Raw genomic sequence first — 25,017 nt, 5'->3', positions numbered from 1 at the left:
CCACAGAAAACTTTTTTTTGGTATGGCCCATAGAAGAACACCATCAATGTGATCATTCACAGTCAACCCAGAGGCTTGAGTGACTTTCGGCCCTGGCTAACATCACACATGCTGAAATCCAAAATCCATTACATTGGGAGGAAAGGTCTGCTCTGGACATCATCCAATAAAACTTCAGACATTTGGCCCATAAACTTAAACTTTCCATTTAAAATTTCTTTTTGACTACATAAAAGTAATTTAGCCTGAGCAGTGGTGGCACAGTGGATAGAGCATCGGTCTGGGACCCTGAGGACCCAGGTTCAAAACCCCGAGGTCTCTGGCTTGAGCGTGGGCTTATCACCTTAAGCATGGGGTTGCCAGCCTAGGTGTGGAATCACAGACATGACCCTATGGTCACTGGCTTGAGCAAGGGGTCACTGGCTCAGCTGGAGCCCCAGCCAAAGAACATAAAAAAAGCAATCAGTGAACAACTAAGGAGCCATAACTATGAGTTGATGCTTCTCATCTCTTTCCTTTCCTGTCTGTCCCTGTCTATACCCTTCTCTCTCCCTCGCTAAAAAATTAAAAGGTAATTTCTTGTGGGTAAAAGATTTTAACAACCAATTTATTCTAAACATGCATAAATGACAGCATAGTTTTAAATTTTAAATGCATGTAAAAGGATGTTACAGCGATACTAAGAGTGAGTAACATCTACTGAACACCTATCATGTGCTACACATTAAACCAAGTGCTCTACATCCATTATGTCATCTACATTTTGTAGCAACTCTTCTTTAGGTAAGTACTGTATAATCCTCAATTCTTAGACTGACAAGAAGTAAATAAACTGCCCAAAGTCACGCAGTAGTTAGTCATGCGGTAGTGGAAGCTGGGACCTGAACTCAGGTTCAGAGGTTAAACTTCCAGCAGAGCCTATGTATAGACTTTGGGTTGGTCACTGATTCATGATGCATTAACAACATCAATGTAAAAAGTCTTTAGCCTGACCAGGCGGTGGCACAGTGGATAGAGCATCGGACTGGGATACGGAGGACCCAGGTTCGAGACCCCGAGGTCGCCAGCTTGAGCGCGGGCTCATCTGGTTTGAGCAAAGCTCACCAGCTTGGACCCAAGGTCTCTGGATCAAGCCAGGGGTTACTTGGTCTGCTGAAGGCCCATGGTTAAGGCACATATGAGAAAGCAATCAATGAACAACTAAGGTGTCGCAACGAAAAACTGATGATTGATGCTTCTCATCTCTCTCCATTCTTGTCTGTCTGTCCCTATCTATCCCTCTCTCTAACTCTCTGTCTCTGTAATAAATAAATAAATAAATAAAACCACATCTACTACTAGATAGACTACTAGAATGTCTATAATAAAAAGAAAAGACAGTATCGTACTATGATGAAAACAAACAAGTCTTTATTGTCCATGGTATTATTTACGGTATCATAAGTAATTCTATTCAGGTTCCTAAGCTTTGTTAGTACTGATAGACACTAATTCTAGATAATTTCAGACTTAAAGAAATGTGTGATGAGGTCCTGGCCGGTTTACTTAGTGTATAGAGCATCAGCCTGGCATACGGACATCCCAGCTTCGATTCCTGGTCAGGGCACACAGAAGAAGCGACCATCTGCTTCTCTCCCTCTTCCCGTCCCACAGCCAGTGGCTCGACTGGTTTGAGTGCTGGCCCGGGTGCTGAGGATAGCTCAGTTGGTCCTAATGCAATAGCCTGAGGCACTAAAAATGGCTCAGTTGAGTTGAACATTGGCACCAGACTGGTGTTGCTGGTTGGATACCAGGTGGGGCACACGCTGGAGTCTGTTTCACTATTACCCACTTCCCACATTAAAAAAAAAAAAGGAATGTGTGAGGAATACAATTTTTTAAAAGATATTCAGGTTTTGGCCAGTGGCTTAATGGATAGTGTCATCCCAGTGCACTGAGGTTGTGGCTTCAGTTGCTGATCAGGGCACATATGAGAAGCAACCAATGCATGTGCAACAAAATAGTGGAACTAAGTGGAACAAGTTGATGTTTCTCTCTCTCTCTCTCTCTCTCTCTCGCTCTCAAATCAGTGGGAAAAAATTTTAAAGATTGTACATTGTCTAAAGATAATTTAATAGTATGTTGCATTTTGTGGAAAATACATTGTCAAATTTATGTATTCTGCAGCTAGAGACAGCATAGCAAGATTAAGAAACAATTGAAAAGACCTGTAACAGTCAAGGGACCAAAATACTGAGGCACGAAACTGCCCCTTTGCACTCTTTAAATTTTAGGTCTTCTCAAACATGGTATTTGCATTCTCAGAAAAGCCAACTGGTGTGTCAAACTGCTTTTTCTCTTACCTGTTTCGTATGGTTGTCCACCATGCTAGAAGAGTCATCAATAGCCAAACAAATCTGATACTGGCGTTTACTGGGCTTGCTCCTTCGAAGCCAAATCTTGTCTTTTCGAAACTGACTAGCAATGTATGGGATGACCTTCCGCATATTCAGCCGCTTCCCGGTCCGATAGTCTCCTCTATTAAATTTACCAAAATGGGACGAAGATTAGTTAAAACTGCTCATACACTGAGAACATTTTAAAAGATGAAATCACATTAATAATACCTTATAACCAATAACCCAGCACAAGGAAGGGTTACTACAATTGAGGTGTAAGGGCAGGGTCTTCCTGATCAGTGGCCAGAAAAACTGGTTATGTAAGTGACAATAATTAGGTCCAAAGAAATTAAGAGACATTTTTTAAAATTAGAAAAGGATATTTGCATTGAATAGTAAGTCTTGGATTCTCTTTTCTCTCCTACAACTATGATGTTTGACCCATCTTTGAAAAGATCGAGGTGAGTAACATGCAACAAATGAACAACTCAACATGTAGCAACCTGAGCAGCGTGCAAAGGCTCAGCCAATTTCTCTGTAATTAACGAAACAAACTGCTTTCATTCCAGACGTCACAGAAACTTGTGGTAGATAACATGGAAACAGGCAGAGGGACACCATACTGGTGTGTGTGCAGCAGAAATGGCAACCCAGAACTCGGTACAAGTGACCCAGTGCTGAGCTCAACAGACAAGGCAACACCGCACCCTTTCTCGGCACTGTGAGTGCTGATGGGAAGACTTACTTAAGTTTGGCTGCCTGCGTGGGCTCTAATATGAGACGAAGCTGTTCACACAGCTGCTGTGAAAGAGGTGCAGTTAAGACCAGGTAACTCTGCCACATCTCTGCTGCAGCCTTTTCCTGTGACCAAAGCAACAACATGTAAGTGACCCTCAGAGTGTCAAAGCCAGCCAGTTACTGCCACAAGGTGAAGGTTTGATGCTAAGCAGAAAATAATTGCATGAATGTTCTCAACAGAAGCCAGTTAAGGCTTTTCTTAGCTGCTAATTCATTTGATTAAAAATGTCTCTCCCACCTCACCAGGTTCCAAACCCTGAGGTCGCCGGCTTGAGTGCAGGCTCACCAGCTTGAGTGTGGGATCATAGACATGACCCCAAGGTCACTGGCTTTAGCAAGGGGTTACTGGCTCAGCTGGGGCCCTCTACCCCAGTCAAGGCACATATGAGAAAGCAATCAATGAACACCGAAGTGCCCCAACTATAAGTTAATGCTTCTCATCTCTCCCCCTTCCTGTCTGTCTCTTAAATAAATAAATAAAGTCTCTCCTTCACCAAAACCACAATTCAGTTTCAACTGAGAAAGAATGAAACAACAGTAAAACATTGAAATTCATGGCCAAATCAATGCCTTAAGCCAGGGGTCCCCAAACTTTTTACACAGGGGGCCAGTTCACTGTCCCTCAGACCGTTGGAGGGCCGGACTATAAAAAAAACTATGAACAAATCCCTATGCACACTGCACATATCTCATTTTAAAGTAAAAAAACAAAACAGGAACAAATACAATATTTAAAATAAAGAACAAGTAAATTTAAATCAACAAACTGACCAATATTTCAATGGGAACTATGCTCCTCACTGACCACCAATGAAAGAGGTACCCTTCCAGAAGTGCGGCGGGGGCCGGATAAATGGCCTCAGGGGGCCGCATGTGGCCCGCGGGCCGTAGTTTGGGGACCCCTGCCTTAAGCCGTATCACCCACAGAACATACTACCTGTCCTCTTCATGTGGAGAGGGAGATACGAACCAGTAAATCCAGAGCCAGCAGACCCAGCCACTTAACTGTGGGCTCTTAGGACATTGTTTCAAAAACAAAAGTGAGAAATGCAAATCTCTCAAGTAACATTCAACTTTGCTTATTTCCTGGACACAAAGTTTCATGTTTTTTTTTTGCCAACTACAACAGAGCAGTCAATACACACATGTGGTGGGACGATGACAATAGACGTAAAGTTAAAATGTGTATACATACAGTAAATTTAGAATGTAAAGTCATTAAAAATGAAACTTGTGGTCAATCTATACTTCCATATTGCACCAGGTGGCCTATTCTGAGGGCGATAGCATCTCCACCCCATTTTTCAATGACTGTGATATTTGCTACCTATTTCAGTGTGAGCAACACAAGTCAAAAATGAATCACATCAGTTTGTCACTAGCTTAACTAAAACAAAGCAGGCAAAAGGCAGTGCACAGACTTAGGCCTCAGAACTGTAATTACATTCTCCATATCCTCGGTTCCTTTTACAAAGGGTTGCTGGAGCTAAGAACCTATTAAGCTTGCCAAACCCTAACAGAAGTCAAGCTATTGTATGAAAAGACCAGTGACTTACTTCTTCTGGGGTTCCAGATTCATGTGGCTGCCACCTTTCCAGCTGTCTCTCTAGCTCCTGTCTTAGTTCATCAACATCCTTTAAAAAGGGCTGAAAAGAAACAACAAAAAAACTACAGATGAGAGGCAGCCAGGCTGGACTCGCCAACCCGTGTCAGGCTGCCTTCTTCCCTGCAGTATGAACTCCAAGCATGTACCCCCGATACAGGAAACTTAAGAGCTAATTTAATGGCACAGGAAGATGTCAGACCCAATTCTCCTGCTTTCCATTTGTTGAAGCAAGATGGATAAAAGAAATTTTAACATTTATAAATCAATTCCAACAAAACAAAACTGAATTCCCATAAAAATATCAGTAACGAAAATATTCTCTCATTAATCTGCCATTAAGTCAAACAATTAAGGAAAACAACTCAATCAGTTCTTCCTAAATGCATGCCTTACATCAAAAGATCTTGCTACTTTACCAACATAAACTATTAAGTGTCCAGCAGGTCCTTATTCAAGGATGGGGGATGGGGGACGTGAGACGTGAGAGCTAGAGGCCCGACGACCAGACCCACCATCACCACCAGGTCAGGGCACGGACCACCACTGTGACCCTCCGGTTTAACGATTAAAATAGTTTTATCTACTTAGAGAAACCTGTCATACCAACAGTGATCCTAAAAAATTCTGATTATGATACCCCAAACCAACCAGATGTTCCATAAAGTTCTAAAGTCAAACATTTAAATGGATTACATTTTGTCAACTTACAAAAGCAGTAACTTGTGAAAGCCCCCCCCCCCCCCATCACCCTAATCACCTGCCCACCCCTGACCACTTGTGAAAGTTTTAGTACCTGGAAAATCGTGTCCACAAGTAACTGATGGGCTGTATGAATAGTTGAATCTCGGCTTCTCTCTGGTTTCTCTCTCTCTGTCTCCTTGTGGGATTTGTCTGTCCTGGGATCTTGGTCTTTGTCTGTTCTAACAGTTTTGGTCTCCGTCTCCATCTCCTCAGAGCCTATTTTTATACAAAGAGTTTTACCATAATATTAAAATCAATCCTGAGCCTTCCTGGTTGCCCATCAATCCTAACAATCACTCTACCTCACTCGTTCACTCCCCAACACGTCCACAAACGGTTTCACAGGTTCCCTCTCTTTGAGACAGCCATAACTTAGTCCCCACCTTCTCCTCCCCACCTTGACATTCTAGGCAGGTGGGAATAGGGGGAACTACAGTAGACACCGATAAACCCCAAAGAACGGTGGGATTCTCTACACGACACACATGTACAACTTTGGTAAAAGCAAGCACTAAAATAAGATCACAGGGCCTGGCCTGTGGTGGCGCAGTGGACAGAGTGCCTACCTGGACCACTGAGCCTGCTGATTCGAAACCCTAGGCCTGCTGGGTCAGGGCACACGAGCGAGGCAACTACAAGCTGATGCTTCCTGCTCCCCCACTCCCACACACCTTTCTCTCTAAAATCAATCAATAAATAATATCATAGTTCCATTTTATAGATGAAGAAAGTGAGGCAAAGAAAAGATGAATAACTTGTCCTATCCTCTGAAACAGGCAAGGTCTGGGTCTGAACCTAGGACGGCTCGTCCCAGAGCAGGGCCTCTCCACGTCACTATGGCCCGTCACGAACACCCGAGGGGGGCGGGAAGGAAGAGGGAAACAAAGCTTTTCAATTTGTATTTATTTCATTACTGATTGTTAATTTTTACACTGCTGATAAAGTTATTTTTTAATGTATTAAACATACTTTAAAAAATAAACTAATAATAGCTCTTGACCAACTATGGAGTGGAACTGCATCCAAGTTTGCTGCCCTCGCACGCATGTCCCCATTCTAGTTCTCTCAGCAGTTTACCGCATTTTATGTAAACTAATATTGTATATGTTCATATAACTGAAAATACTTCTGATTCTCAAGAATATACCTTCAAGTCACAACCCGAGTAAATGATCTATTGTTTTCTTCTACATATTTTAAAAAGGCTGATGGGTTTTTTTTGTTTGTTTGTTTTTGTATTTTTCTGAAGCTGGAAATGGGGAGAGACAGTCAGACAGACTCCCGCATGCGCCCGACCGGGATCCACACCGGCACGCCTACCAGGGGCGACGCTCTGCCCACCAGGGGGCGATGCTCTGCCCATCCGGGGCGTCGCTCTGCCGCGACCAGAGCCACTCTAGCGCCTGGGGCAGCGCCCAGGCCATCTTTGCTCCAATGGAGCCTTGGCTGCGGAAGGGGAAGAGAGAGACAGAGGAAGGGGGGGGGGGGTGGAGAAGCAAATGGGCGCTTCTCCTATGTGCCCTGGCCGGGAATCGAACCCAGGTCCCCCCGCACTCCAGGCCGACACTCTACCGCTGAGCCAACTGGCCAGGGCTGCTGATGGGGTTTTGAAACAAAAGTTTCAGTGGTCTCCTTGGAAGAATACCCTGCAACATCACTTCCACCTTTCCACTCCTAAATGGAACACAGTGATTTTGTTATAACAGACCCAGGTTGGCTGCAGTACAGAAAACGCAACCTCTCTAAGAGAGCTTAGGAGGGGTCTGTTCCCTGTAAAACTCACCGGAGCTTGTCGTGGTCCCCAACTTGACCTCCTTGGGCTTCAGCAGCTCTGTGTCGACTGCTTTGAGCTCCTCCTGCTCCTCTGTGTCCATGCAGGTATCCTCTGTCTCCTCCTCCTCCTCTTTCATGCTGGAGTCTTTTGCAATTTGTTGCTGCTCCTTACTGGCCACATCTGCCAACAAAGTGCACACATGCATAGAAAGCCTCAGCCTTTGAAGAACAAAGTAACCACGAGTGGGCATGGTTTGTCCGTAGTACCTTCCAAGATTCTAATAATGCTGGTTCTGCCACTGACTGTGGCTTGGACACAGTGCTTGGCTTGTCTGTGCCTGAGATGTCCTACTGACCTACTGATCTAACTGCCTAATCTCTACCCCCCACGAAGCTACAAGGACATAGTGTGACTACAGCCGGGACCACAGAAGGAGGAGGTTTAGCTGGGTCTCTACTGCTATGAGCGGAGATGGAACCAGCATAAACAGGCTGGGTACATGATTCAGAGCAGCTAATGGAATTTCTCCCCATTTCTAAGTTATGGGTGGAGAAATGGTAGTGACGACAAGCATAACACTTGGCAGAGAAAGACCAATGTCCCAGCATTTCGATCTTGGACAAGTACTTAAACATCTTTGGCTTCAGTATGCTCATCATAAAATGGAGATGAGATTCCTTTGCTCAAGAGATTACTGGGGAAATTCCATGACCATGCAGCAAAGGCTCAGAACTGTATTTGATACAGAGTGAAAGCTCAATACGTGGTAGCTATTACTATTACTACTTTATTTTCCTAACAAGTAGGGAGAGAAGGGAAAAAAGGTAATCTACTGCAGAGTAGTTGTTTTTGTACTCTACTCACAGGCAGATATTATCAATGGTTTACATATTGTGGATAAAATGGTGGCAAGTCACCAAAAACTAGAGAGTGATGAACAACTGACTCCTTTCTTATGCAGAGATTTTTTTTCTTCCTTTTTCAGTTATAGAGAAAACGTGGATTTCATTTCAAGTTCAGTCTCTGCCATTGCGGGGAGCATCCTAAAGGTGACTATGAAGAAATACCCAGTACTCAGAACCACCAGAGCAGAGCTAGGTTTGGATGCAGCCAACGGTTTCCAAATATCAAGGATATTTGAAAAACTTACACTAGACCCACAAACACTGAGCATCTGCACTTGGCTATGGATACCTTTAAACCAAAACCAGTGTGTATTACTGCACAGTATTAGAGAGAAAATAGTTTTAAAAAGCCATGTCCATCCCTCCTAAGATGAATGTGTAGCAGCACGTGGTGGGCAGTCCCAGCACAAGTGCTCCCAGGGCTCAGTGAGCAGAGAAGCCTCCTCTGCACCTACCGTAGGTCTGGGCATCGTAAGGGTCGTTCCCTTGTTTCATGTGCTCGAAGGCAGCAGCGTCCTCGGCCTGGGGCTGGGTGGGCCCCTGCTCGGTGTGGCTGTCCGTGTCCACAGTCCTTAGCCTCTTGTGCACATGCTCATTGTGATCACCCATGGAGCGTTCATTGTCAGCCTGTCCAGGTTTCCTCTTAAAACTCTGTGGGAAATAGGAGGAGATTCATCAGAGCCTTGTCTATAACCACAGAAAGACTAAAAATAACTGTAATGTCCACCCACAGGGGGCTAGTTAAGTAAATCAAGTACAGCTATACAAAAGTGGAATTCAACACAGCTGTTAAAATGAATGGGCAGTAATTATCTACACATACAGAACAATTCTGATATAATTTTATATCTGAATAAAGGCAAGGGAGCAAAGAAACACACATGTACACCCACACTTCACATGCAGGAAAGAGCTGAAGGAAGACACTGGCTGCCCGTTTCCATGGGTGGCTTGCGGACTGGGACAATGGAGGCATTTTTTAATTTATTGGGACAATATGGTTAACAAAATCATACAGGTTTCCAGTGCACAATTACAATTCTACAACACATCTTCTGTACACTGTATTGTGTATACTATATACTAATTTTGTATCATGTGCATGAACTGCACTGTATTAAAAAACTGATTTTTAAAACTCAAAGACTATAGGCACTGAAGACAGCAACACTGGTTGGCTCTGAGGCTCCGTGAGAGGGCTGGGGTGGAGGTGGGGGGGCATCATGTCTGATAGAGCAGGGACAGCAAAGGGAGAGCATGTGTTTCGTTTTGTTTTTTAATCACTATAGTTTAGAACATCTTTTTCTCCATGCGGCCTTCACTTAAGTTTAGCTGACGAGTGACAGAGACCTGTGTGTTTTTCCTGGTCTGTTTCTGGGAGGCCAAGCGGGCGATGAAGTTGGATTCATGGCCTTCTGCCTGGTTTGCGTCCGCAGCTCCGCTCCCGTGTTCCTGTGAAATCCAAGCCATGAAAGGATGAGGGTGGAAGAGGCTGCCAAGCACCTGGTTACTGTGCTGTGCCATGCACAACTTCTCTCACCACTATTCTCACCTGAGTCAGATCATCACACCTGCCAGCCTGCTCTGGAACTCGCCCGACTACTTGGCCCATGGGCAGAGCAGCAGCCTCTAGACCCAGACCTGTTACCCTCTGGGGGACTGCACTTTGCAAGGCCGGTCTGTGACAGGAGTGCAGCCGCTTACTCTGAGGGCAGGACAGCCCCGATTAGAAACCAGGCCCTCTGACCCAGTGCGCTTTCCATGGCCGCCTGCATTGTGGTTACGTACAGAACACACCAGCCAGGGTCAAACATAAAGAACTGCTTTGCTTTCTACATTAAAAGGTTTAATAGCCTGGTGAACTACAAAGAAAATGGATGCACTACTACTAAAGGCCTGTTATTACATGAAGTCTGAATTCTACTTTTCTTTCTTTGGGAGCATTGTGAAAAATAACCCGAACCTGATTCTTACACAGAAAACTTCTAGTTTAATAACTTTCTCGCCTGACCAGGCGGTGGCGCAGTGGATAGAGTGTCGGACTGGGATGCGGAGGACCCAGGTTCAAGACCCCGAGGTCGCCAGCTTGAGCACGGGCTCATCTGGCTTGAGCAGAGCTCACCAGCTTGGACCCAAGGTTGCTGGCTCGAGCAAGGGGTTACTCGGTCTGCTGTAGCCTCGCGGTCAAGGCATATATGAGAAAGCAATCAATGAACAACTAAGGTGTCGCAACAAAAAACTAATGATTAATACTTCTCATCTCTCTCCATTCCTATCTGTCTATCCCTATCTATCCCTCTCTCTGACTCTCTCTCTGTCTCTGTAAAAAAAACAACAACACTTTTTCAGCAAGCCCATCAATTAAATACAATGTATAGCAAATATTCTGGGGTTATTTCTGAAAAGCATATAAAAATAGGTCTATGTCATTGTCCCCAAAATGAGAGATGAAACTTTTAGATGTCAACAACAAATGAACATCACATGTGAACCAGAGACTGTGATTTCAGACCGGGAGGAGACCTCAGAGGCAGCGGGCCCAGGGCCCTCACCTCCTTCCCCGGCTCCTTCTCGGGCGCGGCCCCCGCCAGCTCCACAGCCTGAGCGCTCTGCACGTTCTCCACCCCGGTCTGCCCGCAGGACTTCTGCTCTCTCCTCTCCGCAGCCTCTGGCACCTGCTCCTCCAGGTCAGAGTTCTCCCCTTCTTCTTTTTCCTCCTTCTGCAGGGAAATCAAACACAGCATTGCGTTCTCTGGGGAAAGAACACGAGGCGCCCCACCCCTCGCCCAGGGCTGTCTGCAGCAAGGGATCGGCTGGGAAAGGGGGATCTTAACAAGCTAAAAGCAGCACCACCTAGTGACGGAGAAGTATCTAGAGGAGGTTCTACCGGGAATAAGACAAGTTCTCCTCCTCATTATGATGTCTAATACAAGGCAAACCAACACCCACACTACCTGAGGCTGGAGACCTTGGTCAACAGAGACGCCATCCTCTGCACTCTCCTCAGCGGCTTCTACATGGTCGTCCTTATCCTCCAGAGACTGCTGCTCCTCCTCCTCTGAGCCTTCCTCAGAACCTCTGTCCACGTCCTCGTTTTGGGCAGTAGCTTCTGTGTCCATCTCTTCCTCCCCCTCCCCCTTGTCACTGGGGTCCTCCTCAGGCTCCTGTTGACCCCGATCATCACTCCGGTCAGCCTCAGTCTCTTCATTTAGTTTCTCAGCTTCATGACCTGCTTCTTCACTGTCTACTGGTTTTTCTTCAATTTCCAAAGGATTTTCTTCTGCGTACATAAACAAAAGAAACCAGACTATTTTAAAACTCCAACGATACTATTTTTAACGATGGGCTATACTTACCTAAGTGTTTTGTTTTGCTATTTGAACCAGGAGTTGACAAACTGTGGCCTGTGGGCCTAATATGGCCATCTACATGTTTCTGTAAATCAAGCTCTGTTGGAACACAGCCACGTCCATTCGCTCAGCTCTGCATGTACCCCACCTACTCTGTCACTTATGGTTGCTTTGACACTGCAACAGCAGGACTGAGTTTAAACTCTGTTGCAGTTTATGGTCAGCTCAGTATAATATATTTATTACCTGACCCTTCACAGAAAAATTTTACCTATTCCTAACCTAAACCATACTTAAATGCTACATACAATTGAGTGGGTTGTATGTTTCTTTAAATAATAATTCACTAAAAATAATCTTAAAACCTTGGGCTTGCCCAGTTAAGGCACATATGGGAGTTGATGCTTACTTCTCCTCCCCTTTCTCTTTCTCTCTCTCCCCCCCAAAAGTCAATAATTTTTAAAAAAAATAAATAAATAAAAATAAAATTATAAAAAAATAATAATCCTAAATGCCACTACAACAGGAACATTTTAGAACACAGATAGAAAATTAGAGTAAGCCCTGGCCAGTTGGCTTAGTGATAGAACATTGGTCCAGCATGTGGAAGTCCTGGGTTCAATTCCCGGCCAGAGCACACAGGAGAAGTGACCATCTGCTTCTCCACCCTTCCCCCTCTCTGTCTCTCTCTTCCCCTCCCGCAGCCAAGGCTCCATTGGAGCAAAAGCTGGCCCAGGCACTGAGGATGGCTCCATGGCCTTGGTGTCAGGTGCTAAGAAGTGGCTCTGGTTGCAACGGAGCAACACCCCAGATGGGCAGAGCATCCACCTTGCCAGGTGGATCCCAGTAGGGCGCATGTGGGAGTCTGTCTCTCTGCCCCTCCGCTTCTCACTTCAGAAACACACTGTGTCCCCCAAAAAATGGAAAAAAAAAAGAAAATGATAATCTGCATAACCAGGTAGTGGTGTAGTGTTGGCCTGGGACACAGAGGACCCAGGTTTGAAAACCAGAGGTCACCAGCTTGAGCATAGGATCATAGACACAATCCCATGGTTGCTGGCTTGAGCCCAAAGGTCACTGGTTTGTGCGAGGAATCACTGGCTCAGCTGGAGCCCCCTGCTCCCCATCAAGGCACATATGAGAAAGCAATCAGTGAACAACGAAAGGGCCGCCACGAAGAACTGATGCTTCTCATTTCTCTACCTTCCTGTTTGTCTGTTCCTGTCTCTTTCTCTAAAAAAAAAAGTCTAAATTTCAATTATCACTGAATAATTGATGGACACCATTTTTTATCATACATAGAAAATACTACACATATTCAAATGGAAACAATTTTATTTGAAAAAAAATTTATTTAAAGAGCTTTTTCTATACTTTGAACACTTTAGAAATCAATTCCTTTATTAGCAAATAATTCTTTAAAATAACTGCTCTTTAGTTTATATATGCAGCAGCTTAAAATGAGCCTGGCTGTTTTTCTAGGGCAAAGTATCCATAAATAATCTATGAAATTGTCTTTTAGTAGATGATACTTGATTCTTTTGTAACTTTTTTTTTTTTTTTTTTTTTTTTACAGGGATAGAGAGAGAGTCAGAGAGAGGGTTAGATAGGGACAGACAGGAATGGAGAGAGATGAGAAGCATCAATCATCAGTTTTTCACTGCGACACCTTAGTTGTTCATTGATTGCTTTCTTCATTTTTTTTTTTTTTTTTGCATTTTTCTGAAGCTGGAAACAGGGAGAGACAGTCAGACAGACTCCCGCATGCGCCCGACCGGGATCCACCCGGCACGCCCACCAGGGGGCGATACTCTGCCCATCCTGGGCGTTGCCATGTTGCGACCAGAGCCACTCTAGCGCCTGAGGCAGAGGCCACAGAGCCATCCCCAGCGCCCGGGCCATCTTTGCTCCAATGGAGCCTTGGCTGCGGGAGGGGAAGAGAGAGACAGAGAGGAAGGCGCGGCGGAGGGGTGGAGAAGCAAATGGGCGCTTCTCCTGTGTGCCCTGGCCGGGAATCGAACCCGGGTCCTCCGCACGCTAGGCCGACGCTCTACCACTGAGCCAACCGGCCAGGGCTGATTGCTTTCTTATATGTGCCTTGACCATGGGCCTTCAGCAGACCAAGTAACCCCTTGCTCGAGCCAGCGACCTTGTGTCCAAACTGGTGAGCTTTTTGCTCAAACCAGATGAACCTGCGCTCAAGCTGGCAACCTCGGGGTCTCAAACCTGGGTCCTCGGCATCCCAGTCTGATGCTCCATCCACTGCACCACCACCTGGTCAGGCTGTATCTTCCTATTTTTGTCCCAATATGGTGTTAAAAAAAATTAACAGCATTACTAAACATGTAACTGATTCATTAGGAAGCCGAGTGAGACTATTTCACATCATTCTGTCTGGTTCCCCACCAGGATGGAGGACACTACTATAGCAGCACCTCCTGCAAAGTACTTCCAACTCAGACCACATGACACTCCCTAGGGGAGCCACCAGGGTTGAACAATGGGTGACAAAGGCACCAGGTTATGATCATGTGCTGTGTGAGGATTTTCTCTTGGAATTATTCAATTTCACTCCCGATTATAAAGACTTCGCATTTCAGGCCTAACACACCACATAAGCACAGCAATCATTTCCTTTATGAAGCAGATACTGGGCTCCCCAGGAAGCCAGGGTCGACCCAGACTGCAGTGTTTCCATCGCTCCACAGGGTGGGCACACGGTGGTGGCGGTGGGAGAGGGCCCCATGTGCGATGAAGCACCTCCCGGCCCAGCAGCATTAACACAGGGCTGGAGAGTGGGGACACAGATCTGCCAGTTGACAAGCTTAAGGTCAGATGAGAAACACTACAAAGAACAAGCCAACGATTTTTGCAAATTGGAACTGAGCTAATCAAACATGATTTATGACTTTACTATGACATTGGCCTGAAGAGAAATCAGTTATTGCTCCTTTTCAACAAGTCCCTACTGGTCTCCGCAGATTTTGAAAGACACACCTTCTCCTTCATGATCCGAGTCTTCACCATTCCTGTCTTCACTATCTAGGTTCAAATCATCCGGAAGGTCTAAGGCCTCAGGTTCCGGCAGCGTTTCCTGATTGCCATGGTAAGGGTCCACCTCATTCTCATCATATTCTCTCTTTGGACAGTGGAGAGAACAGGCAAAATAATAAAAATTTAAAACTTTTTTTAAAAGCAGCACTCACGTATCATTAACTCTAAGTAGTTATGCTGCAAGAATACAATGTCTCTGCCTTAACATTAATAGCACATGTTATAATTTTACTCATTTTTGGGATTTGCACGTTGGAACTTCAAACTTGACATTCTGTGCAGCTTCTCCATTGATAAGAGGTACCTGTTACTTGACCTCCAAAAAGAAACTGCAGTTTATTAAAAGAAATAAAGGACCATAAGTTTTACCTTCCAAACTATAGCACGAGCCCAAACAGCATGAAGACCACCTCACTGGTAACCAAGTTAGACAGTTTTATGTCCTGTTAAGAGGCTGTTACACGTTCTGTCACAAGACAGTAAGAAAACAAGGGACAAAAAAAAAAAGAAGCCTTGAGTTGCCCTAAGAGCCGTGGGTGCAGTGGGCTGGCCTCGAGTCAGGTGGGTCAGCTTTCCATCCTCATTACCTCATCTATCTGCTCATTCACTTTGTCTTGGCCTTGTCCATCATCATCATCAACTTCTGCTTCTTCCTTTTCTTCCTTCTTATCATGCTGGTTTTTATCTCTGTGTGACTTCCCAGAATCCAAGTTGTCATCTTTAGCAACAAGTCCACAATCTTCCTAAATATCACAGCAGAAAAAAACACACAAAATCATAACTCATGATGTAAGAAACTGCTGGCACAAAGATTTACTCTACCTTACGTAGCTCTTAGACACGTATAATTTCTGCCTGCTGGGCCTAACCCATGGAAATATCCAGGTGGGAGGACACCGTCCCTGACCTGCCCAGACAGCAGCGGTAACAGCAGGTGTGGGAACGGCGGGCTGGGCCAGGCTGGGCCGCAGCGTCACACCCAGCCTGGGAGTGCTAAGCATGGAGAAGTTCCGTGCCCAACAGCATGTGTGCTGAGTTTCCCAAACTTCCCACCTTTGTAACACATAGGATGGCTCAGGTCAAGCTATTCTTTTAGCTTTGAATCAGTAAGGTGTATAGGAGAGAATAAAAAAAGAGAAATGGGAGAAGAAAATCAACTAAAAGGAAGAACAGTAAATGATGCAGTGGTAGTTAGGAAGACTGTCTTCTCCCAACCTGAGGACCATGGGATGGGGGAATCTTTGTATTACCTGATCCATTCCTGGTCCTGTTTCTTCAGTTTTACTGTCTTCTTCCTCCTCATCTTCCTCATCATCGTCATCACCCCAAAGCCTCTCATCTAGTTTGTCAGCTTCCTCGCCATTCAGATTGCCCATCTGTTTATCCAGGTCTCCTCCCTCACTATCTGATTTCTCATCATCCTCTTCTGAAAGGGAAGGTACCGAGCTTAATTGGGCTGACCTCCAAACTGACCTGGTCCTACGTGTGCAGGGGGCATGGACCCACCACCTGGCAAGAGCCCAGCCTGGGACTTCCTGCCAGTTTATGGACAGACGTCTTTATATCTACTGAAGTAGCCCCATGTTTTGCAAACTAACTAAAGAAACAAGGAAGTCTGTAATGTGTTATGTTAGCAGACCATTAGGAGGGTGGTAGCACAGCTGTCAGGATGCCTAGTTCTGGTGCTGGGGGACTCTTCACGAGGGGACTCAGCAACAACCCTGGTGTTGTAAAATGATCGAGCTGGACTACACAGTTCCCAGGGTTCCTCCCCCTACCCCCAATAAAGCTGTACTAAACTATGGTTTTATCCAACATCTAAAATCATGTGCATAGCTCAATTAATTAGAATTTTCTTGCCACTATCTTTGCTCAAGGTCCACTGTCTCAACAGTTACATCCTTTTGCTGCTTAGACAAGTGTACACACTTCCACGCAGAAATCAGTTTGCATTTCTGCAAGATCTTCCCTTAGACTAAGACCCTATCTTAAATTAAGCTTTGGACAGAAATTTAGGGCAATAGCTAAATTATGGTACAAACATATGACAGATGATCATGTGCTCTAAGAAATCATACTCTCAAGTAATTTTTAATGACAAAAGGAATATTCAAAAAATGTTAAATTGTTTATGGTTACACGCAATAAATGAAAGAAAGAAACCAAAATAAGCAGTTTGGGTGGCAGGCCTAAAGGGTATCTGTTTCATTCCTGCACTTTTGTTCCAAATTATCTGCAAAAAACATCTACTGTTTTTGTAGTTGGGAGAGTGTTAGCTTTTAAAAACTACCCTGAACAATTTACTTTTGAGCTAAGAGCCAACCTTTGTGAGGGGTCATTTCCTTCTCTTTCAGACTTCCCTGCAGGGCAGTGCCCACCAGCTGCATGTCGCACATGACCCGGCTGGAACACCTGTCACTGTCTCAGTTTACTCGGAGAACAGCCTCCAACTCCACTATGACCTCTGCCTCGGTGGAGACGGTGGAGACGGCGGAGACGCACGCACAAATGCTGATGCTTCCATGTGCAGTTAGCTATGCAGAATAACCACCTTGGTCCAAAAGATTCTTACAGGACAACCAGCTCCTTACTGGGGACATGTAATTTCCTGGCTAAAATAATTATTTTTCAAAAGCAAGAAGGCAGTGACACATAATCTCAAACCTTGTTCTTCAAGCTCCCCATCATGCATTTTCCCATCAAAGTCTTCTGACATCTCAATGGCATTATCCTCGCCCTTAATGTCAGATTTTGAGTCAGGATCCTCTTTATTCTTTTCTTGACCCTCCTGAAATGTATCTTCTGCCTGTATCAAAAAGCATATAGAAAACAATCATAACTTATGTTTCCTTCAGTTCTAAATAGCATAGAAACATTTAAATGCCAAAGTTAATGGTAGGGAATTATCTCTCAAGAGAGAAAAAAATAAAACCAACAGAATTAACTATACACAATAATTTCTCGTTTGTTTTAACATTTCCATAGTTAATTTCCAGTTTTACCGCATTTGTGACTAAAGAATATAGAACACTTATAGTTTTTCTTCATGGGAATTGTTAAAACATTTCAGACATATTTAAACAGAATATGTATTCTCTGTAGAATAAAAAATTGAATCTTAATATACATACTGCCCATATCTTTAATATTTTTGCAACTGTTATCTTTGTTATTAGCATTTCTATGAAAAACAAAACAAAACATGGAGTTCCGAGGTCAGAGAATATATTAATTTAAAATTGATTGCTCAGTTGGTCAGAACACCACCCTGCTACGCCACAGCTGCGTGTTCAAGCCCCAGTCAGGGCACATACAGGAGTCAACCAATGAGTGTATAAATAGTAAGTGGAATAGCAGATCAATGTTTCTCTCTCAAATTAATAAATCTTAAAAAGTCATTAAAAAAATTTATTAGATGCTGCCAAAATGTTCTCATAGTTTTTTATCCTCTTTAATGGTTTTTTTTTTTGCATTGGGTTGTACTTTTCCTGTTCTTACTTTTTTTACTTTAATTTGTCCGTAAGAAAAGTACTGTGTGTAGATTAAGTTAAAATTGAGAAATAAAGAAAAGGCAAAATAACAATAACTGTATATGTATGTGTATATATATATTAAACAGAGCTCTACCACAAAAACATTAGCATTACTTTTTTGGTTTTTTAATTCTTTCCAGTTTTCTCTTCAAAGAGATAGAGGCGGTTTGAACTGGTTTGCTCCTTTATTTTTAATAGCTATTATCATACCCTAAATAGAAATTTATGGTCTGCTTTAGACTTAGAGCTGATAAAAAGAAATTCCATTACCTCTCATTTCTTCAAGTCACAGTTGATTTAACACTGGCATTGTTATTTAATGTAATTATCATCACTTAAAATAACAAATCTTTTAATTCTTAAATGAACTACTACCAAAATACTCTCTAGAAAATCACCAGCAACCATCTCCCATTTAAAATTTAAAATATTTAGATCATTTTCCTCTCAAATTATAGCTATAACCAATGACTGAGCTGCTTTTAAGCTTTTATTCACACCCAATCCCCAAGCCCAATAGAGGGCCACAGACCTCAATCTGAAACCATTGACATTTATGCCTGTAATTTATTGAAACAGAAGGGGAAAGAGGGCAGTCTTCTATAATCTTCGTACACTTTTCAGGCATGTGAAAACGTACCTGCTCTTCATTTTCTATCTTGTCACTCACATCCTTCGTACCCTCGCCTTCTCCGATTCCACCTCCCTCATAGTCATGGAACTCAGTCGCTCCCTCGCCTGCTGCATCTTCCATAAATTCTTTGGGCAGGCAGAATCCCTTGAACATAGAGTGAACAGTTAGGCCTGGCCTATGGTTGTGCAGTGGATAGAGCACTGAGCTGGAATGCTGAGGTTGCTGGTTTGAAATCCTGGGCTTGCCTGGTCAAGGCACATATGAGAAACAATCAATGAAGAGCTATAAAGTAAAGCAACTATGAGTTGAGACTTCTCATCCCCCCCACCTCCTCTCTCTGTAAAATAAATAAATAAATAAAATCTTTAAAAAAAAAGAAAGCAGGAACAAAAAAACAAAAACAAAAAAGGATTTTTAGTCCTACCACACACACAAAAAAATTTTAGACAAATGCTTAATTCTTCCTAGCTCAGTATTTTAAATCTGATGAAGTACAGTGGACTTTTGGCATTCTTTTCTTCCTCAGTGATAACTGTTATTATGCAGATTCAAAGCTGACATCAAGTTTTATATGAGGTTCTGACTTTGTAGAGCCCTCTGGCATGTGGCAATTTATCATTGTGCCAGACAGAAATTTGAATGATGCATACTAGGGACACTATGGAGGAAGAAGTCACTGAAGGAGAGTAGACCTTTCAGTGTCTAAATTCCAGATGAGTTTTGTCCCTTTTTATCTATTTTCTTCTCCAATTAGTAAGCTTGAAAGAAGGAGGAGAAGACATGTAACGTGAGGCACACCAACTTGAAGCAGATGCTATAAGTGGGAGATATTTTTACTTTAAAAATTGAAAATTTTGCCCTGGCCGGGAAGCAAACCCAGGACTCCTGCACGCCAGGCCGACGCTCTACCACTGAGCTAACCGGCCAGGGCCTAGGAATGCCCTTATTGATCAAGCTACCCAAAAGAAAATTATTTGGAGAAACCATGACAGATCGAGCAATTCAGTCTCATACTATTCATCACCAGAACGCTGCAGCCCTGTGTAAACAGTTTCAACTTTCTTGGGAAGCAGCATGGCAGATTGGGAAATCCTGTCCAAGGGGTCCTATACTACAATCTGCCCCTTCATTTGGAGTTAACCCTCAAGGACCTCTACCAGGACAACTTTGGCAAATGGATGTTACTCTTATACCTTCATTTGGCAAACAGTCCTATGTCCACGTTACAGTGGATACATATTCTGGATTTATAGTAACCTCTGTCAGAACAGGAGAGGCTGCTAAGCATGTTATAGCTCATTGTCTGTATGCATTGTTCTATTATTGGATTTCCTAAACTGGTTAAACCGACAATGCTCCTGCATATGTAGCAAAAGCATTTATTGTATTTTGTCAAACCTTTTGAATAAGTCAAGGTATTATTCAAGTGTACCCAGCAAATATTTTAAGGTCAATTTAAAAAAATTTAAAAAAATTTAAAAGGGGGGAGTCATATCCTGGAACTCCTACGGGTCTACCATATCATGCTTTTTACTTAAAAAAATTTTAAATTTCTTTTGAAGGCTGATGAACAGGGGACGCCAAATCTTTATCGCCTGCAAACTACTACCTTCTTTATTTGATCCAGCTAATAACACTGTTTTGTCTTTTTCCAAATAGCTCCAGATATATGGAAAAGATATATATAGGCGGATGGGGATCCTCAAACCCCTCAGTGAGATCTTCTGAGCATGGCTTTTAAGATACCAAGAGGCAGAAAAAGACCAAAAGAGATCAGGGAAACTACCAGCTTTTAGGATACACCCTTAAAGGCTGCAACGCCCAAAAGGGGTCTCACAGGATGCCATCTGGGTCCTGCTTCAATAGTGGAAAGAAAGGTCATTGAGCTAAAGCCTGCCAGACTTACATGCCTCTGCTGTGAGGAAACAGGGACACTGGAAGGTAGGTTTCCCCCTCGCTCCTCTAAGGGAGGGTTCAGTCTCTTCCAGCCCTGCTCCAGCCACCTATGACCTAACCTTGCCCAGAATGCTGGGGTTTGCCACTGAAGGCTGAAGGTGCCCAGGGCCGTTGGCCGCATCTACAACACTGTGGACGAGCCTAGGGGATTTCTTCCAAGAAGCAGGTACACTGATCTCACTTGCACAAGGGCCACTTAACTATGTCTTGCCTGAATAGTCAGGTTTTTTATTCTTCCCTCGAAGATCTCTGTTGTGGGTGTTGATAGTCCTATTTTCTGCTGCTTTGTTTAATATATAGTGTTTCCTTTATTCCTCCTACCTCAATGCCCCACTCATATTTGAGGCTGGGACCTACTCCTAATTTAGAGCTCTCTTTCCCCCTTTTGCCAACTTCTATTATGAATCTACCTTTGCCACCCAGCTTAGTGTATCCCAAGGTTCTCTTTACTAAGCCACAGTCGCAGAGCTCCAGGAAAAAGCAACCTGGTCTCATCTCTCAGGCAGAGGAGAACAGAAGCTCCATCTCCACACATGCTGCAGATGGCTTTTCCAGTCTACCTGAATCATTACCAGCTAGAAGCAGCGGTCATTGGGACTTGGACGTGAGCTGCAAAGTATAGAATTGTGGCAACAATTCCAGGGCCATGCGGACTTTTCCTGGACTCCTGCTCCTTGTGATAGCTCATAACAGACTGAACTGGGGTTGAGTTGCATTTTTCAGGGATTTGGCATGGTGTTGGGGTCAACTTGGACTTGGTGAACATGTTAAGGACACTACTTTTTTATGGATTCTTGCTGTATTGGCCAAGAGTTTGCTTAAAGGCTTTAATCACTGTAAAAAAAAAAATAGAAGACTGGATAAAGAAGATGTGGCACATATACACCATGGTATACTATTCAGCCATAAGAAATGATGACATCGGATCACTTACAACAAAATGGTGGGATCTTGATAACATTGTACGAAGTGGAATGTGTAAATCGGAAAAAAACAAGAACTGCGGGATTCTATACATTGGTGGGACATAAAATTGAGACTAAGAGACATGAACAAGAGTGTGGTGGTTACGGGGGGCGGGAGGAGGGGAGGACGGAAGGAGGGAGAGGGGGAGGGGTGGGGGAGGGGCACAAAGAGGGCTAGATGGAGGGTGACGGAGGACAATCTGACTTTGGGTTAAATGTATGCAACAGAATTGAATGACAAGATGACTTGGACATGTTTTCTTTGAATATATGTACTATATGTACCCTGATTTATTGATGTCACCCCATTAAAATAAAAATTTATTTATAAAAAAAACTATAAAAAAAATTGAAATTTTGTGCTATGTCCACATACACACAAAAAAATATTAATTTTAATACATTAAAAAATATGCCTTCCCCTCAATTCTTCAAGTAAACCTGTCACTCTTGGGGAACAAGCCACATCTGGCCCAGTACCTGGCACAGCGTGTGTTAACAAAACCAGGTTTCATGTTGGAAAATAGTTGAGAAGCAAAATGGACTACACCTTAGTATGGGGGACAAAGTAAACAGAAAAAGAAGAAAATAGTGGCCTCAATCAGAAATGTTATCAGAAGAAATACAAGCTACCAAGGTAACTGTCAATCTGAGGATAAAAATATACTAAAAATAGTTAAAATAAGCTGCCAACTAACAAGGAATTAAGACCTAAGACCAGCAAACACTGACTGTGACTTAGTTACAAAGAAATAGCTTCCTGTGGATTAAACCCTGCAGTTACAACAGATCTATCACCTTAGCACATGTCTGACGGACTTTCAAGTTTCCACAGCTCTCCTCAGAAAGAATATGTATACAATTTAGACACAAAAACATTAAAGGACAGGCAAACTCATTTTTAGGACATGCATTCTTAGAAAATCAATTGAAAATACACTTTTGTTAACTTACCTAATTTTCCCATTGAGCTACATTATTCTAAAAGAAGTATGTTTAGATGTAGGCAGAGTAAGACCACACAGGAAAATTTCAGATGTCCTTCTGCAGGGCACATCAGTACAGGTGCTACAGTGGGACAGCCACTGGGCTCCCAACATTTACATTGCTTATATCAGGACCACTCCCACCTCACACCCTACCCAGAAACACACACAGTCAGGCCAAAATCAGTGTAGGACCTGTGGGGCCAGTTAAATGGTGCAAGTGGACTAACACAGCTAACCCAAATCACTGTGCTGCTGTCGTTTGCACGCAGTTTCCACCAAGTGATGGAATCTTAAGACTGGCTCAGTGCTCATCAGCTAGAGGTGGCAAATCTGAGATGCATTAGTTTATTACTCAAAAAACCTGTATAATTATGTTAACCAGTGTCACCCAATAAAATTCAATTTAAAAAAAGAGCAATGTCAGAGTTTACTGCCTGTGTGTTTTTCTAGGGGTTTTATGGTTTTGGGTCCACATTTAAGTTTTTAATCCACCTAGAGTTCATCTTTGTATATAAATTGGTCTAGTTTTATTTTTTTTTTGCACGTATTTGTCCATATTCCCCACCACCATTTATTGGAGAGACTGTCTCTATATCCTCTAGAGACAAAGCATGGGCTTGCCTTCCATTCTCTGACCTTTTCCGGTATTGCCTATACTCAAAACTAACCACTTCTGACTGCTTACATGAAACTCCACCTACTTTTTGTGAATTCCTATTCCCTCAAGTGACTCTTATCTGTACTGTACTTAGAGTTTGAGAAAATCTTGCAACACTAAAGAAACTTAAAAACAAAACGAAAATATATATTCAATTGAGGTTGCTTATCATAAAAGTGCTAAGGAGTATAGGTAGATCTCATTTTACAAATGAGGAAACTGAGGCTCAGAAAGGTTAAGTGACTAACTCAAGAACTGGATACCTCTATGACTAGATTACAACAATGAGCCGAGTCTGTTAGATTTGACTGTCTCCTACTGGGCACAGGCGAGGAAGGGAAAGAAGGAGGGAGGAAAGGAAAGAAGGAAGGAGGAAAGGAAGAAAGGAAGAAAGGAAGGAAGGAAGGGGGGATGAATGGAGGGATATGGATGAATGACTTATTAAAGAAAACTGCTCTGCCTAACATTAAGAGCCCCATTACCATTTCATCATAATTACACATAAATGATTTAAAGAAAACATAATAGCCTTAAGTATTCACCTATCCTAGAAGTTTGACTTGGAGTTAACTGGAGAAGACCTCAAATTGGGGACAGGGCAGAAAGGTACAGGAAGAAAGCAGCAGCCTTTAGACAGCCTCTGGAGTCTGGGGAGCTCATCAGGAGAGGAATCTGTAGGTTCTAAAAGTTTAGTGAAATAGGCTTATTAAAAGGGTGCCAGACAAAGCCCTAAACAATTCACAGGGACAGCAAATCACCTCCCGCTATTTGTGAGGGTCCAAAATAAAAGCCCATCAAACAAAACACCCATGAGTACAGAATGTACCAGTGGCCCCACGGTGCTGCACGTGAGCAGTCCTTACCTTCTGGGCAAGCTCTGTGAAGACCTGGGTGAGCACAGACAGCAGCTTTGCAGTGCCACGATGAGTTGCCAAAGACATGGTCAGGAAGAAGAGGACGAGGTCCGAGTACCTGGAGAGCATGGGCACCAGGCGCACCAGCAAGCAGCAGGACTGGCTGAAGAACTAGGGCAGAGCAGAGCAGAAGGCTTGCTCACACTGCTAAAGGGGTGCTGGGGCTCCTTTGGGGTGATACAAATGTTCTGGAACTAGACAGCAACGATGACTGTACAACACTGAACTGAATGCACTACATGTCACTACGATACAGTCTATGTATTTTAAACACAGAGAGAGACACCCACGCATGGACTGCTCACTGAGATGTCTTCCTTGTTCACACAAACCCTCACAAACTTACACTTTCAGTTAACAAGGCTTTTTTAAAAATAAAATGTTTATAAACAAATTCTACTGTGCATCAAAATTAGTACTGGATACACTAATACAACATACAACATTCTACAAAATAAGCGGCCTCTCAGGACTTATAGATTCAACAACTTCCTCTGCTGGCTTATTGTAAAAGAAATGGCATTTGCAAAGCATAACCATTAAGCCTCAGCTGATGGCAGCAACACCCACCATTAACATCAAATACCCAGGATAATGTGGTTAGGATATAAAAGACCACCAAAATGATGGATATTCTGGATTGCTAGCATTTGCATGCCTATGTATCTTACAACTATAACCCTTAGCTAGCAAGCCCTAAGCTTTGCAAAGTCTGTCAACAGTGTTTACATGTATAAAGAAAGCAAATTCGTAGTGACTGTG

The 25,017-nt window shown here is 43.4% G+C and overlaps 1 protein-coding gene across 3 annotated transcripts in view; it reads right to left on the bottom strand.

Moving 5' to 3' along the window:
* MDN1 (midasin AAA ATPase 1) overlaps positions 1-25,017 on the bottom strand; it is a 164,887-nt gene that overhangs the window by 5,376 nt on the left and 134,494 nt on the right. For all 3 annotated transcript variants that reach the window (XM_066358873.1, XM_066358874.1, XM_066358875.1), the window contains 15 exons: positions 24,205-24,366; positions 18,780-18,917; positions 17,271-17,412; positions 15,857-16,032; positions 15,194-15,349; positions 14,550-14,691; positions 11,157-11,482; positions 10,755-10,922; positions 9,553-9,654; positions 8,658-8,853; positions 7,307-7,477; positions 5,576-5,739; positions 4,733-4,822; positions 3,124-3,239; positions 2,343-2,517 (listed from right to left, as the gene is read on the bottom strand). In XM_066358873.1, the coding sequence (XP_066214970.1) occupies positions 2,343-2,517; positions 3,124-3,239; positions 4,733-4,822; positions 5,576-5,739; positions 7,307-7,477; positions 8,658-8,853; positions 9,553-9,654; positions 10,755-10,922; positions 11,157-11,482; positions 14,550-14,691; positions 15,194-15,349; positions 15,857-16,032; positions 17,271-17,412; positions 18,780-18,917; positions 24,205-24,366 (2,424 nt within the window). The remainder of the gene's footprint in view (positions 1-2,342; positions 2,518-3,123; positions 3,240-4,732; positions 4,823-5,575; positions 5,740-7,306; positions 7,478-8,657; positions 8,854-9,552; positions 9,655-10,754; positions 10,923-11,156; positions 11,483-14,549; positions 14,692-15,193; positions 15,350-15,856; positions 16,033-17,270; positions 17,413-18,779; positions 18,918-24,204; positions 24,367-25,017) is intronic.

The sequence above is a fragment of the Saccopteryx leptura genome, chromosome 1 (assembly GCF_036850995.1).
Source record: "Saccopteryx leptura isolate mSacLep1 chromosome 1, mSacLep1_pri_phased_curated, whole genome shotgun sequence".
In the NCBI taxonomy this organism is placed as follows: Eukaryota; Metazoa; Chordata; class Mammalia; order Chiroptera; family Emballonuridae; genus Saccopteryx; species Saccopteryx leptura.
The sequence above is the reverse complement of the archived record's forward strand: the minus strand, read 5'-3'. Positions and strand labels throughout refer to the sequence as shown.